Here is a 16,953-nt window from a genome sequence, read left to right as displayed (position 1 = left end):
CCCATGATTCGGAGCCGAACAGGAGTGTGGGTATGACAACGGCTCTGTATACGCTTATCTTTGTGAGGTTTTTCAGTTGGTTGTTTTTCCAGACTCTTTTGTGTAGTCTTCCAAAGGCGCTATTTGCCTTGGCGAGTCTGTTGTCTATCTCATTGTCGATCCTTGCATCTGATGAAATGGTGCTGCCGAGATAGGTAAACTGGTTGACCGTTTTGAGTTTTGTATGCCCGATGGAGATGTGGGGGGGCTGGTAGTCATGGTGGGGAGCTGGCTGATGGAGGACCTCAGTTTTCTTCAGGCTGACTTCCAGGCCAAACATTTTGGCAGTTTCCGCAAAGCAGGACGTCAAGCGCTGAAGAGCTGGCTCTGAATGGGCAACTAAAGCGGCATCATCTGCAAAGAGTAGTTCACGGACAAGTTTCTCTTGTGTCTTGGTGTGAGCTTGCAGGCGCCTCAGATTGAAGAGACTGCCATCCGTGCGGTACCGGATGTAAACAGCGTCTTCATTGTTGGGGTCTTTCATGGCTTGGTTCAGCATCATGCTGAAGAAGATTGAAAAGAGGGTTGGTGCGAGAACACAGCCTTGCTTCACGCCATTGTTAATGGAGAAGGGTTCAGAGAGCTCATTGCTGTATCTGACCCGACCTTGTTGGTTTTCGTGCAGTTGGATAATCATGTTGAGGAACTTTGGGGGACATCCGATGCGCTCTAGTATTTGCCAAAGCCCTTTCCTGCTCACCTTGTCGAAGGCTTTGGTGAGGTCAACAAAGGTGATGTAGAGTCCTTTGTTTTGTTCTCTGCACTTTTCTTGGAGCTGTCTGAGGGCAAAGACCATGTCAGTGGTTCCTCTGTTTGTGCGAAAGCCGCACTGTGATTCTGGGAGAATATTCTCGGCGACACTAGGTATTATTCTATTTAGTAGAATCCTAGCGAAGATTTTGCCTGCAATGGAGAGCAATGTGATTCCCCTGTAGTTTGAGCAGTCTGATTTCTCGCCTTTGTTTTTGTACAGGGTGATGATGGTGGCATCACGAAGATCCTGAGGCAGTTTACCTTGGTCCCAACAAAGCTTGAAAAACTCATGCAGTTTGGCATGCAGAGTTTTGCCGCCAGCCTTCCAGACTTCTGGGGGGATTCCATCCATACCTGCTGCTTTGCCACTTTTCAGTTGTTCGATTGCCTTATATGTCTCATCCAGGGTGGGAACCTCATCCAGCTCTAGCCTTAGGGGCTGTTGAGGGAGCTGGAGCAGGGCGGAATCTTGGACTGAGCGGTTGGCACTGAAAAGAGATTGGAAGTGTTCTGACCATCGGTTGAGGATGGAGATCTTGTCGCTGAGGAGGACTTTGCCGTCTGAGCTGCGCAGCGGGCTTTGGACTTGGGGTGAGGGGCCGTACACAGCCTTTAGAGCCTCGTAGAAACCCCTGAAGTCGCCAATGTCCGCGCTGAGCTGGGTTCGTTTGGCGAGGCTAGTCCACCACTCATTTTGGATCTCCCGGAGTTTGCGCTGAAGATGGCTGCATGCGCGACGGAAGGCTTGTTTCTTCTCTGGACAGGACGGCTTTGTAAGGTGAGCCTGGTGGGCAGCTCGCTTCTTTGCCAGCAGCTCCTGGATTTCCTGGCTGTTTTCGTCAAACCAGTCCTTGTTTTTCCTGGAGGAAAAGCCCAGTACCTCTTCAGTGGATTGCAGTATGGTAGTCTTCAACTGATCCCAGAGGGTTTCAGGGGACGGGTCCGTGAGGCGGGTTGCAACGTCGAGCTTTGCTTTGAGGTTTGCCTGGAAGTTTCCTCTCGCTTCGTCTGACTGCAGGTTTCCAACATTGAACCTCTTTCTGGGGGCTTTATTGTTCCTGGGCTTTGGCTTGAAGTGAAGGTTGAGCTTGCAGCGAACCAGCCGGTGGTCAGTGTGGCATTCCGCGCTAGGCATGACCCTGGTGTGGAGCACATCTCGTTTGTCACTTTCTCGCACCAGGATGTAGTCCAGGAGGTGCCAGTGTTTGGATCGGGGATGCATCCAGGTGGTCTTAAGGCTGTCCCTCTGCTGAAAAAGGGTGTTTGTAATGACAAGTCGCTGTTCTGCGCAGAGCTCCAACAGGAGGCGCCCATTGTCGTTGCACTTGCCGACGCCATGCTTGCCCAGGATTCATGGCCAGGTTTCTGAGTCTTTGCCGACACGAGCGTTGAAGTCGCCCAGGATGACAACCTTGTCGGCTGTAGGGGTGCGTTGGATGAGGTTGCGCAGGTCGGTGTAGAACTTGTCCTTTTCTGCTGGTTCCGCCTGGAGGGTTGGAGCATAGACACTGATGAGGGTGATGTGACGCTTGTTTCGAAGTGGGAGTCGCATGGACATGATTCGGTCTGAGAGGCCTGTCGGAAGGTTTTCGAGTTTGGAGGCAATGAAGCTCTTGACCATGAAGCCTACACCAGATAGGCGTCATTCATCCGAAGGCTTGCCAGACCAGTAGAGTGTGTAGCCCGCGCCGCGTTCTTGGAGGCTGCCTACATCTGCCAGGCGGACTTCACTGAGAGCAGCTATGTCGATGTCAAGTCTGAGGAGTTCATGTGCAATGAGGGCAGACCGACGTTCAGGTCGGTGGCTGTCAGCCTTGTCTAGCATGGTTCTGATGTTCCAGCATGCTAGCTTGAGTTTGTGAGCATCTTTTGAGGGGGAGGACGTGGAGGGGGAGGACGTGGAGGGGGAGGACGTGGAGGGGGAGGACGTGGAGGGGGAGGACGTGGAGGGGGAGGACGTGGAGGGGGAGGACGTGGAGGGGGAGGACGTGGACCTGTCCTCGGGCCTGCGCAAAGGAGCTTTTAGGTGGAGTGCAGTGCGCGCAGTACTGGCCCCACCCTTTACACCCATGGTTCGTGTGCATTTAGTCTGTTTGAAATTAACATGCTCAAGTGTGCCCTAAAGGCACACTACAGCATCAACAAGACTCAAGTCAGCTTGGTGTACAGAGGTTGGGGAAAAAAAAGAAACAATTTTGTTCTGATATTTTACAAAGTTATATTCAACAAAAACAACAGAGAAGAAAAAAATACAGATGAAACAGAATTCTAACATCACAAAAGACAAAACTGAAATTAAAAATCAGTGTGAAAGAAAGCAAATTACTCAACTTCTAATCAAATGATGTGAGACCAACTTCTGTTTTATCTATATTCGCTATCTTTAAAACTCAACTAAAATCACATTAAAAATGTTGACCATCCTGCTGAGATGCACTCTGGACATTGTGGTAATTTAAGAGTCAATAGTCAAACTTCTTTAATGGATCAATTATTTTAAAAGGAACAGGATTTAATTAATCATGCAAAAGTTTTCCAACGTGTAAAATGATTGCTCAAGGAAATAAGTGGAATAATGAAGCCAATGTGGAGTGGTTAACTGTGGACAGTTTTAATGCCCAGGAGTGGTTTTATCCTAATATTTAATAATTTCAATGAAAGATTCTGCCATTTACATCTCTGAGACATCCATCATTCATTTATTTACGCTTTTTTCCTTTCACCAGATCCTTTGTCATTTAATCTGTTTTATTGTTTCACAGATCTTCCCTTTTGTTCTTCACTCACCACATCTTAAAATTTCTGTTTCTAGCAAGATAAATGATTACAGACCTGATGTTGACCTGAGTACCAACATAATTTCTTGTTTTCATACAAGTGAGAAAAGTACAAATTTCCATGCCAATGTCGAAAGCATTTGCTTGAGTAAAGGTCACAGCCTGATCTTTACGAGATTGGAAACAGGTCAAAAAGTCTTATTTGAGGTAGGTAGCTTTAAAGAACATGTATGCTATGCAGCCTCAGTTTTTTGGTGTTTGTGCTGCAGACAAATTATAATTAAAAAAAACTATTTACATGACTTGAAAAATACAACAAAAGCTGCTTTCTGTATACAATTAGCCCGATCACAATGCTGTAAATGAATAATATTCTATTTCAAAGATCCCATGTTCATTCAAAATTATATTGTTGGAAATGAAGAGAGCAAAGACATTGTTTGCTAGGACAAAGTATTGGAAAAAGATTATTAAAAATGTAATGTTTTGCATTTCAACTTACCAAGCTGTTAAAGCAGTGATCAAGAAAGACCAGCAGAACAGTTTGCTCGCGCAATGTAAGATTATTTCCTTCAGCAAGAGATGAAGTCAAAATACACTTGAAGAAGTAGGGAAAATGTTCGGGCTTCTGTGTAAATGTCTATATTTAAAAACAAAACAGATATTTCCTTTGATCAAAATTAAAAAGGAATAAACCACACAAACAATATAGTATGAGAGCACAAAACTTTGTCAAGATCTGATTTAACAAATTTACCAAGATCAAATATTATCCAATTATTGTATAATCAGAATAAAGCACCTTTGGATTTTAAGCTGAAATTGATGCCATTTTGAATATGTAAATCAACCCTATTTGCAGCTGTCAGAAGTAAAACATGAAAGTCTGCAGATACTGTGCTTGAAGTAAAAAACACAATGTTGGAGAAACTCAGCAGGTCAAACTGTGTCCTTTAGACAGGAGTCTGCTGACTTGCCAGTGAGTGTTTCAACGGCTCGGGAAGCCTCCCAGGGCATCAGTGGCAGCGGTGAGTTTGTGTCAGGGATCAACAGCAGCGATTGGGTGGACTCTGTGATCACCGGCCGTGTTAGGATCGTCTCAATGATCGGCAGCAGCCAGCATTTTTCTGGTGAGAATTAAACATTATTTTAATTCTTAAAAAGTCTTCCCTTGTTGTTTGTTGATGTTTAAACAAGTGATTTGCTGTTGCTACTGGGACGTTTTAAAAAAAAAACATTTCTCTGGAAAAAATGTTTATCCAACAGAGGCACAGTCCCAACCATTTTGGATAATTGGAGTTGTACTGTACATTGTTTATAGAGAACAAGCATGGAAGGAACTTCTTCCATGAACACGTTCTGCCATTTGCATGGAAAAATGAGAGTGCAGTTTTCAAATATGAACAGCAGGCATTCTTGCACAGCCTTTGGTGAGTTATTTTAAAATTCAAGATGAAATACATTATCCCATTTGCACAAGAAAAAAAATCATGTTTAGTATTTATTGAACAAAGAAACATTGAATCCAAATATTCTCAAATATTGACCACATAAAAAAAAGTTGCTCCCAATATTGCAGTTCAGACATTTCACCTTGACTGGTGTCCATAGAACACTTGCTGAACCATGTGGATCTGAGCCTTCATTCACAGCTACTTGACAGGAAATGTCAAGTGAATTCGCATTCAGTGAAGTCCCCTCTTTATCTAGTTCTTAAATAAAAGTCAATGCGTTCTTCTGATTTGACACTAGAAATGCCGATCTATTTATTAATCCCAGAGTTTTATTCATTTCTAATCTGGGAGAGAGGATGTGAAGAAGTGTCTGTCTGCAACTATACTTTGCTTTTTGCAAAAATCACAGGCAGAGATCCCCATGCTGACATTTCTTGGTTCAACAGCCTGAAATACAGTCCTCTGAAATTCAACACGTCAGGTAGTAACATTCTACACGCATATAATAATGTAATTTTTACCTCCCAAGCAGGAACATTTTCTCGAAACTTTTCATTTACCATACAGCAAATGGACATTAGGTAGGCATTGCTGGATACTGCTGAGGAGTAATTTGGCCAGAGATAGTTCTCTAGATACTGGCTGTCCATTTCACAAGAGAGAGAGAAAAAAAATAAATTTGGAGACTTGACATTAAAAAAATGAATTGATGCAAAGCTGTTAACTATTTGAAAAAGAGTTTCAAGCAAACATTAAGTACCTGAATTCAAGCAGCATTATTTTTCTAATTGCAAATCTGAAAATAGAGAAACATTTAATGGTTATTTGCACAAATTTATGATTAACAAAAGGTGGAGTGTCTCAGTCTATGCCAGCTGAGACCAAATTTTTCCAGTCGAGAGGGTTAAGGACTTTTGCTCCACTCTCAAGGTTAATGAGATGATGTACAAAGTCTCAGATTAAAATGATCCAAGCACCCAAACATGGACAGAATATACAGAACAAGAAAGTGAGTTTTTTTTTCCTCTGTAAAAGCATCAGGATAAATCTTCCTGGCCCTGACCTACAACCAGGATTTGCCATCTATGACCCCTGTCCACTCTTCTCAACTGGAGCAGAAGTGGAGAGCTAATGTCCTCAGCACAATAGACACAAAGCCTCAGGTAGCGCAGACTGAGACTTTGCACCTTTTTCCACATTCAGAAACATGAAAAAATACTTAAATGATGTAAATAAAAATCCTGAAAAAGAAATTCATTTAAAACATAACAATCAAGCAATTTAATTATAATTTACTCTTTTCCCTCAAAAACTCAAGCCAAGAATCCCAAATGAAGAGAATGGTCACAGACATCACACTGCATGTGACTCATTCTAAGCTGTGACTGGGTGGAATCTAGAACCTTTAGCAGCATACATTAGATTTTGGCTCACTTCAGTCAGAATGATTGAATGCTTGTGGACTGCCAGCAAAATGTAGCCCTTTACCCACCTGTTAAAATGAACAATTTGACCATCATAAACTGTGGTTTTGTGGTATGATCAAATGTGCTTGTAAATGTTTCTTAATACAATAGACATTGGACAAGGAAAGAACATTTCACCGCAAAAATGGCCAAAACTTACTTTGTTTTTACGATTTCTTTTTGATACACATCTTCAATGACCTTTCACAAAAGAGGAAAAAGAGAAAAATGCAAACATCATCTAATGTTTTTCCAATTTCTCATTTTAAAAACTTTATTGGGTGATACAAATTAAGAGAAGCAAACTATTTGAAAGTGTGAATGCCAGATAGTCCAGCCAAATCTAAAACACAAATGGAAAGTGGGTGTGCCTTTGGTGGACTTTTTAATATTCTTTTTCTTTGGCTTGGCTTTGCGGACGAAGATTTATGGAGGGGTAAATGTCCACGTCAGCTGCAGGCTCGTTTGTGGCTGACAAGTCCGATGGGGGACAGGCAGACACGGTTGCAGCGGTTGCAGGGGAAAATTTGTTGGTTGGGGTTGGGTGTTGGGAGATGATCTAGCTTACTCATTAGACCAGAATGTGGTCTGGTGGCTTGGTGTACAGCGAGAGAGTCTGGAGCACAGCCAGTGCCGTGGTTTGAACCATGGGCCAGGCAGGTATTCAGCCAGAGAATGGGTTGGGATTCGGAACACCAGGAATCAGGAACACAGGTAGGTTTGCACATGGAGCTGGCTTCTGGAGCATTTGGATATTAACAGAAGTCACACCAAATAGCTTGGAAAATCTACAAATCTACCAAAATTTTAAGGGTGCAAGATCATTGGAATTTTATTGTAATACAGTATTTGGAGTTATGCAACAATTTTGAATTAAGTAATATTGCACAACCATAAGCAGGAGTTTTTCCACATTCTTTTGATCATGAATTAGAAGTAACAAATCTCGGTATATTGGTATTACCCCATTTCAAAATCTTCTAATGCATGTATTTGAAAAATAAGGAAAGAAAATGAATTTACCTTAGAATCAAATGTCATTTTTTTCTTCACATGTGGAGCCCAATATCTATTTGATAACTGAATATATGAAATGGAAAAATTATACATACATCCAAAGCATCACTGAGTACAAACTGGTTTGATAGTTATATAATCATTTATAGTACTCCTTTCATTATAATGTCAGACAGTACATGCACCAGATTAATCAAACTGGATACTTAAAACTCTACAGTTAAGAGTACAAGGTTTTCACAGCACAACATAAACAGACAGATATTCCATGTAATCGATGCTAATGAGTACTCCTCACAAAGATGTCAGGCAAAATAAAATCTGGTGCAGACGTAATAGAGACTTTTCAATCATTTGTGTCTGTAATGGATTAAAATCAGTACTGCACAGTGGATCAACAAAGCCCTCATTTGAGGGCCTGGAGCTGCAAAATGTTACAGCGCTCAAAGCTTCCACATTTTGCTCATGAATCAGCCTTTGCTTCATGTGTTGTTCACTTGGAATGAAGAGCACTGAATTTAAAATCTCGAAGGTTAAGTCAAGTGGAACTAGGCGCACGAGATTGTGGGAGTCTTGGCATGGAAATGTTGTGCTTGAGAAAAAGAGTGATGAGCAAGAGGAGCTGTTGAATAGGATTCAGGAGTGTTTTGGAGAGGTGAATGGTGCAGTAGATGAGGAATAAATCTGAAGGATGGCAAATGGTCCTTTCTGAGGCAAGTCCCCACCTGCCAAATCCAATGGTTGTCCTATGTTCAAGCAGGTTCCTCTCATTAAATACTGACATTATTTGTAACTTTTGGAAAGGCCCATGCTGTCTGCCAGAGATTGATGCATTAAGTTGCATCGATCATACATTGGATGGCACAGTCCACATCTCCACATGGTGAAGTATTGGATGGCACAGTGCACATCTCCACATGTTGACGCATTGGATGGCACAGTGCACATCTCCACATGTTGACACATTATATGGCACAGTGCACATCTCCACATGTTGAAGTATTGGATGGCACAGTGCACATCTCCACATGTTAATGCATTGGATGGCACAGTGCACATCTCCACATGTTGATGCATTGGTTGGCACAGTGCACATCTCCACATGTTGATGCATTGGATGGCACAGTGCACATCTCCACATGTTGATGTATTGGATGGCACAGTCCACATCTCCACATGTTGATGCATTGGATGACACAGTCCACATCTCCACATGTTGACGCATTGGATGGCACAGTCCACATCTCCACATGTTGATGCATTGGATGGCACAGTGCACATCTCCACATGTTAATGTATTGGATGGCACAGTCCACATCTCCACATGTTGATGTATTGGATGGCACAGTGCACATCTCCACATGTTGATGTATTGGATGGCACAGTGCACATCTCCACAAGTTGATGCATTGGATGGCACAGTGCACATCTCCACATGTTGATGCATTGGATGGCACAGTGCACATCTCCACATGTTGACGCATGGATTGCACAGTCCACATCTCCACATGTTGATGTATTGGATGGCACAGTCCACATCTCCACATGTTGATGCATTGGATGGCACAGTGCACATCTCCACATGTTGATGTATTGGATGGCAGAGTGCACATCTCCACATTTTCATGCACTGGATGGCACAGTGCACATCTCCACATGTTGATGTATTGGATGGCACAGTGCACATCTCCACATGTTGATGCAGTGGATGGCACAGTCCACATCTCCACATGTTGATGCATTGGATGGCACAGTCCACATCTCCACATGTTGATGCATTGGATGGCACAGTCCACATCTCCACATGTTGATGCAGTGGATGGCACAGTCCACATCTCCACATGTTGATGTATTGGATGGCACAGTCCACATCTCCACATGTTGATGCATTGGATGGCACAGTCCACATCTCCACATGTTGATGTATTGGATGGCACAGTCCACATCTCCACATGTTGATGTATTGGATGGCACAGTGCACATCTCCACATGTTGATGTATTGGATGGCACAGTGCACATCTCCACATGTTGATGCATTGGATGGCACAGTCCACATCTCCACATGTTGATGCATTGGATGGCACAGTCCACACCTCCACATGTTGATGTTTTGGATGGCACAGTCCACATCTCCACATGTTGATGCATTGGATGGCACAGCCCACATCTCCACATGTTGATGTATTGGATGGCACAGTGCACATCTCCACATGTTGATGTATTGGATGGCAGAGTGCACCTCTCCACATTTTCATGCATTGGATGGCACAGTCCACATCTCCACATGTTGATGCATTGGATGGCACAGTCCACATCTCCACATGTTGACGCATTGGATGGCACAGTCCACATCTCCACATGTTGATGCATTGGATGGCACAGTGCACATCTCCACATGTTAATGTATTGGATGGCACAGTCCACATCTCCACATGTTGATGTATTGGATGGCACAGTGCACGTCTCCACATGTTGATGTATTGGATGGCACAGTGCACATCTCCACAAGTTGATGCATTGGATGGCACAGTGCACATCTCCACATGTTGATGCATTGGATGGCACAGTGCACATCTCCATATGTTGACGCATTGGATGGCACAGTCCACATCTCCACATGTTGATGTATTGGATGGTACAGTCCACATCTCCACATGTTGATGCATTGGATGGCACCGTCCACATCTCCACATGTTGATGCATTGGATGGCACAGTGCACACCTCCACATGTTAATGTATTGGATGGCACAGTCCACATCTCCACATGTTGATGTATTGGATGGCACAGTGCACATCTCCACATGTTGATGTATTGGATGGCACAGTGCACATCTCCACAAGTTGATGCATTGGATGGCACAGTGCACATCTCCACATGTTGATGCATTGGATGGCACAGTTCACATCTCCACATGTTGACGCATTGGATTGCACAGTCCACATCTCCACATGTTGATGTATTGGATGGCACAGTCCACATCTCCACATGTTGATGCATTGGATGGCACAGTCCACATCTCCACATGTTGATGCATTGGATGGCACAGTGCACATCTCCACATGTTGATGTATTGGATGGCACAGTGCACATCTCCACATGTTGATGCATTGGATGGCACAGTCCACATCTCCACATGTTGACGCATTGGATGGCACAGTCCACATCTCCACATGTTGATGCATTGGATGGCACAGTGCACATCTCCACATGTTAATGTATTGGATGGCACAGTCCACATCTCCACATGTTGATGTATTGGATGGCACAGTGCACATCTCCACATGTTGATGTATTGGATGGTACAGTGCACATCTCCACAAGTTGATGCATTGGATGGCACAGTGCACATCTCCACCTGTTGATGCATTGGATGGCACAGTGCACATCTCCACATGTTGACGCATTGGATTGCACAGTCCACATCTCCACATGTTGATGTATTGGATGGCACAGTCCACATCTCCACATGTTGATGCATTGGATGGCACAGTCCTCATCTCCACATGTTGATGTATTGGATGGCACAGTCCACATCTCCACATGTTTTTTTTTTTTTTTTTTTTTTTTTAAATTTTTTTTTATTTTTCACACTATGAACCATACTGACCAAAATACACAAACATTTCCCTCTTGAATACACACAGTGTCATTTTCTCCCCTTTTCCCCCCCTCCCTTCCCTCCCTCCCTCCTTCCCATGCCCCTCCCTACCCTCTAAATGTTCAACATATGCAATACAATAAACCCATTAAACAATGTCATCACACAATAAAAATAAACAAGAGAATTGTGTCATCTACTTTTACACACTGGGTCAGTTCATTTCGTCTTCTTCTCATTCTATCATTTTAGGGGGTGGAGGTCCACGGTAGGCCCTCTCTGTTGTGTTCCATGTATTTATTTGAATAATGTGACTTTATTTTTTAAATTATATGTTATTTTTTCCAATGGAATACATTTATTCATTTCTATGTACCATTGCTGTACTCTCAGGCTCTCTTCTGATTTCCAGGTTGATATTATACATTTTTTTGCTACAGCTAAGTCTATCATAATAAATCTTTTTTGTGCTTCATCCAATTTGAGGCCTAATTCTTTACTTCTTATATTACTTAGAAGATCTCTGGATTTTTTGGTATGTTGGTTTTTGTGATTTTATTTAATACCTGATTTAGATCTTCCCAAAACCTTTGCACTTTCTCACATGTCCAAATTGCATGTACTGTTGTTCCAGTTTCCTTCTTACAGCAAAAACATCTATCTGATAATGTTGGGTCCCATTTATTTAACTTTTGGGCATGGTGTATAGCCTGTGTAACCAATTATATTGTATCATGCATAACCTCGTGTTTATTGTATTTCTCATAGTTCCGGAGCATAGCTTTTCCCATGTTTCATTCTTTATCTTTATGTTTAGATCTTGTTCCCACTTTTGTTTGGGTTTACAGCTTATTTCATCGTTCTCTTTCTCTTGCAGCTTTTTTTTTTTTTTTTTTTTTAAATTTTTTATTTTTCACACCATAAATCACAATAGCCATGATATACACTTTTTCTTTTCCACACATTTACAGTGACTTTTTCTCCCTCCCCCCTCCCTCCTCCCAAGCCACCCCCCCATCCCTCCCCCCTCTCATCCATTTTAGTTATACAATCTAGGTTGCATTAATTCAGTTAGACAATGTTGTCATTCAACAAAAATACACCAGAAATTCTACTGAGTCCATTTTTTTCTTCTCTTCTCCTTCCATCAACTTAGGTAATGTTTGTTCCCGGTAGGTTTTCGCTATTGTATTTAATGTAAGGCTCCCATACTTGTTCGAATATTTCGATATTATTTCTTAAACTATATGTTATTTTTTCTAATGGAATACATTTATTCATTTCTATATACCATTGTTGTATTTTCAAATTATCTTCCAATTTCCAGGTTGACATAATACATTTTTTTGCTACAGCTAGGGCTATCTTAACAAATCTTTTTTGTGCATCCTCCAAGTCAATTCCAAATTCTTTATTTTTTATGTTACTTAGGAGAAAGATCTCTGGATTCTTTGGTATATTGTTTTCTGTTATTTTATTTAATATCTGATTGAGATCATCCCAAAATTTTTCTACTCTCTCACATGTCCAGATTGCATGAATTGTTGTTCCCCTTTCTTTTTTACATCGAAAACATCTATCAGATACTGTTGGGTCCCATTTATTTAACTTTTGCGGTGTAATGTATAGTCTGTGTAACCAATTATATTGTATCATACGCAGCCTCGTATTTATTGTATTTCTCATCGTTCCAGAGCATAACTTCTCCCATGTTTCCTTTTTTATCTTTATATTTAAATCTTGTTCCCATTTTTGTTTAGTTTTACCATTTGTTTCCTCATTTTCCTTTTCTTGCAGTTTAATATACATATTTTTTATAAATCTTTTGATTAACATTGTATCTGTAATCACATATTCAAGGTTACTTCCCTCTGGTAAACTCAAGTTGCTTCCTAATTTATCTTTCAAGTAGGATCTCAGTTGGTAATATGCCAGCGCTGTATCTCCCGTTATATTGTACTTATCTCTCATTTGTTCAAAGGATAAGAATCTACTTCCTGAAAAACAATTTTCTATTCTTTTAATCCCTTTTTTTTCCCATTTTCTAAAGGCAAGGTTGTCTATTGTAAAAGGGAGTAGCTTATTTTGCGTCAATATTAGTTTTGGTATTTGGTAATTTATTTTATTTCTTTCTACATGTATCTTCTTCCATATATTGAGGAGATGGTGTAATACTGGAGAAGTTCTATGTTGTACCAATTTTTCGTCCCATTTATATAATATGTGTTCAGGTATCTTTTCCCCTATTTTATCTAATTCTAGTCTCGTCCAGTCTGGTTTTTCCCTTGTTTGATAAAAATCTGATAGGTACCTTAATTGTGCGGCTCTATAATAATTTTTGAAGTTTGGCAATTGTAAGCCTCCTTGTTTATACCATTCTGTTAATTTGTCTAGTGCTATCCTCGGTTTCCCCCCTCTCCATAAAAATCTCCTTATTATTTTCTTTAACTCTTTGAAGAATTTTTCTGTCAGTTGTATTGGCAATGCCTGAAATAAGTATAGTATCCTTGGAAAAATGTTCATTTTAATACAGTTTATCCTTCCTATCAGTGTTAGTGGTAGCTCTTTCCAATGCTCTAAATCGTCCTGTAGTTTTTTCATTAGTGGATTGTAATTGAGTTTATATAATTGGCCTAGATTTTTGTTTATTTGCACACCTAGGTATCTTATTGCCTGCGTTTGCCATCTGAATGGGGATTCCTCCTTAAATTTTGAGAAATCCGCGTTATTCATAGGCATTGCTTCACTTTTATTTACGTTTATCTTGTATCCCGACACTTCTCCATATTCCTTCAATTTCTTATATAGTTCTTTTATTGATAGTTCTGGTTCTGTTAAGTACACTATCACATCATCCGCAAACAGACTGATTTTATATTCCCTGTCTTTTATTTTTATTCCTTTTATATTATTATCTCTTCTTATCGATTCTGCTAGTGGTTCTATAGCTAGCGCAAACAATAATGGTGATAGTGGGCATCCCTGCCGCGTTGACCTGCTTAAGTTAAATTGCTTTGATACATGTCCATTTACTGTCACTTTCGCTAACGGTCCCTTATATAATGCTTTAATCCAATTAATATACTTCTCCGGTAAACTGAATTTTTGCAATACTTTGAACAAGTAATTCCATTCTACTCTGTCGAAGGCCTTCTCTGCGTCTAAAGCAACTGCTACTGCCGGTGCTTTATTTCCTTCTACTGCATGAATTAAGTTAATAAATTTACAAATATTGTCTGTTGTGCGTCTTTTTTTGATAAATCCAGTTTGGTCTAAATTTACCATTTTCGGTACCTGTTCTGCTAATCTGTTCGCTAATAGTTTAGCTATTATCTTATAATCTGTGTTTAGCAAAGATATTGGTCTATATGACGCTGGTGAGAGTGGATCTTTCCCTTGTTTTAGTATCACTGTAATTATTGCTGTTTTACATGAATCTGGTAAGTTTTGTGTCTCATCAATCTGGTTGATTACATCCAGGAGGGGCGGTATTATTAGGTCTTTAAATGTTTTGTAGAATTCTATTGGGAGTCCATCCTCTCCTGGTGTCTTATTATTTGGTAAATTTTTTATTATCTCTTGTATTTCTACTGTTCCAAATGGTTCTGTTAATTTATTTTGTTCCTCTATTTGTAGTTTTGGTAGTTCAATTTTAGTCAAAAATTCATCTATTTTCCCTTCTTTCCCTTCGTTTTCGGTTCGGTATAATTGTTCATAGAATTCTCTGAAGTTTTCCTTAATTTCTTTTGGATTATATGTAATTTGTTTGTCTTTTTTCCTTGTTGCCAATACCGTTTTCTTAGTTTGCTCTGTCTTAAGCTGCCATTCTAGGATTTTGTGTGTTTTTTCCCCTAGTTCATAATATTTCTGTTTTGTCTTCATTATATTCTTCTCCACCTTATATGTTTGTAATGTTTCATATTTTATTTTTTTATCCGCCAATTCTCTTCTTTTGGTTGTATCTTCCTTTATTGCTAATTTTTTTTCTATGTTTATTATTTCCCTTTCCAACTGCTCTGTTTCCTGATTATAGTCCTTCTTCATCTTGGTTGCATAACTTATTATTTGCCCTCTAATGAATGCTTTCATTGCGTCCCATAGTATAAACTTATCTTCCACTGATTCCGTATTTACTTCAAAGTACATTTTTAATTGTTTTTCAATAAATTCTCTAAAATCCTGTCTTTTAAGTAGCATGGGGTTTAATCTCCATCTATACATTCTTGGAGGGATGTCTTCTAGCTCTATTGCCAATAACAGGGGTGAGTGGTCCGATAATAGTCTAGCTTTATATTCCGTTTTCCTAACTCTCCCTTGTATGTGGGCTGATAACAGGAATAGGTCTATCCTTGAGTATGTTTTATGTCTAGTCGAGTAGTATGAGTATTCCTTTTCTTTTGGGTTTTGTTTCCTCCATATGTCCACAAGTTTCATTTCTTGCATTGATTTAATTATAAATTTGGTTACTTTGTTCTTCCTGTTAATTTTTTTCCCCGTTTTATCCATATTTGGATCCAAATTCAGATTGAAATCCCCTCCTATTAGTATGTTCCCTTGCGTATTAGCTACCTTCAAAAAGATATCTTGCATAAACTTTTGATCTTCTTCGTTAGGTGAATATATATTAAGTAGATTCCAAAGCTCTGAATATATCTGACATTTTATCATAACATATCTCCCTGCTGGATCTATTATTTCCTCTTCTATTTTAAATGGCACATTTTTGCTAATTAATATAGCCACTCCTCTTGCTTTTGAATTATACGATGCTGCTGTTACATGTCCTACCCAATCTCTCTTTAATTTCTTGTGCTCCAATTCAGTTAAATGTGTTTCTTGGACAAATGCTATATCTATTTTTTCCTTTTTCAGTAAATTTAGTAGTTTCTTCCTTTTAATTTGGTTATGTATTCCATTAATATTTAGTCATATAGTTCAGCGTAGCCATTTTATATTTTGTTTATCTTCTCTTTCCGTTTTTCCATCATTACCTTTCCTCCTTTTCCATTTCTGTTTTCTTATTTTCAACTCTTTACCAGACAACATTCCTACAACATCCAACATTTTCCTTATTCTCCTATTTCTATCTTCTTTATCCCCAATCTCCCCTTCCCCTCCTGAGTTGCCCTTTATCCCTTGTCGGACAACCACATCTCCCCTCTCCATTTGGATTTGCGAATCCCCTCGCAAGCGTCAACTGATTTTGCAGTGACCGCTCTTTTCCCCCCACCCAGCCCCCCCCAGAAAAGATTTCGTTTTTTATATGTCACAAAGGTCACTCTTTTAGTTCCCTCCTTATTCTCTCTATTCCATTACCTTCCCTTATTAATTCTTGTCTATACTTTCTATGTTTTCCTCTAATTACAGATACTTTCACATATGCCCGTTGTCTCTATTCACTCTTATACCTCTTTACCCGCATACATATCAATCGTGGTCATTTTTACCCTCCTTACCCGTCTTCATCCCTCAGTCTATTTTTGTCTTTACCCACATACATATCAATCGTGGTAATTTTTGCTCTCATTACCCGTCTTCATCCCTCAGTCTATTTTTGTAATTGTTCTGCAAATTTTCGTGCTTCTTCTGGATCCGAGAATAGTCTGTTTTGTTGTCCTGGAATAAATATTTTCAATACCGCAGGATGCTTCAGTGTAAATTTATATTCTTTCTTCCATAAAATCGCTTTTGCTGCATTGAACTCTTTTCTCTTCTTTAGGAGTTCAAAGCTTATATCTGGATAAATGAAGATTTTTTGCCCTTTATACTCCAGTGGTTTGTTGCCCTCTCTTACTTTTTCCATTGTCTTCTCCAGCACCTTTTCTCTTGTAGTATATCTTAGGAAT

The 16,953-nt window shown here is 40.1% G+C and overlaps 1 protein-coding gene across 3 annotated transcripts in view; it reads right to left on the bottom strand.

Moving 5' to 3' along the window:
* aqr (aquarius intron-binding spliceosomal factor) overlaps window positions 1-16,953 on the bottom strand; it is a 79,643-nt gene that overhangs the window by 51,392 nt on the left and 11,298 nt on the right. For all 3 annotated transcript variants that reach the window (XM_069916667.1, XM_069916666.1, XM_069916665.1), the window contains exons 3-7: window positions 7,513-7,569; window positions 6,650-6,690; window positions 5,784-5,819; window positions 5,545-5,665; window positions 4,072-4,209 (exon numbers count right to left, since the gene is read on the bottom strand). In XM_069916667.1, the coding sequence (XP_069772768.1) occupies window positions 4,072-4,209; window positions 5,545-5,665; window positions 5,784-5,819; window positions 6,650-6,690; window positions 7,513-7,569 (393 nt within the window). The remainder of the gene's footprint in view (window positions 1-4,071; window positions 4,210-5,544; window positions 5,666-5,783; window positions 5,820-6,649; window positions 6,691-7,512; window positions 7,570-16,953) is intronic.

Source organism: Narcine bancroftii, chromosome 2 (genome assembly GCF_036971445.1).
Source record: "Narcine bancroftii isolate sNarBan1 chromosome 2, sNarBan1.hap1, whole genome shotgun sequence".
NCBI lineage: Eukaryota > Metazoa > Chordata > Chondrichthyes > Torpediniformes > Narcinidae > Narcine > Narcine bancroftii.
This window is presented reverse-complemented; position numbering and strand designations above follow the sequence as displayed.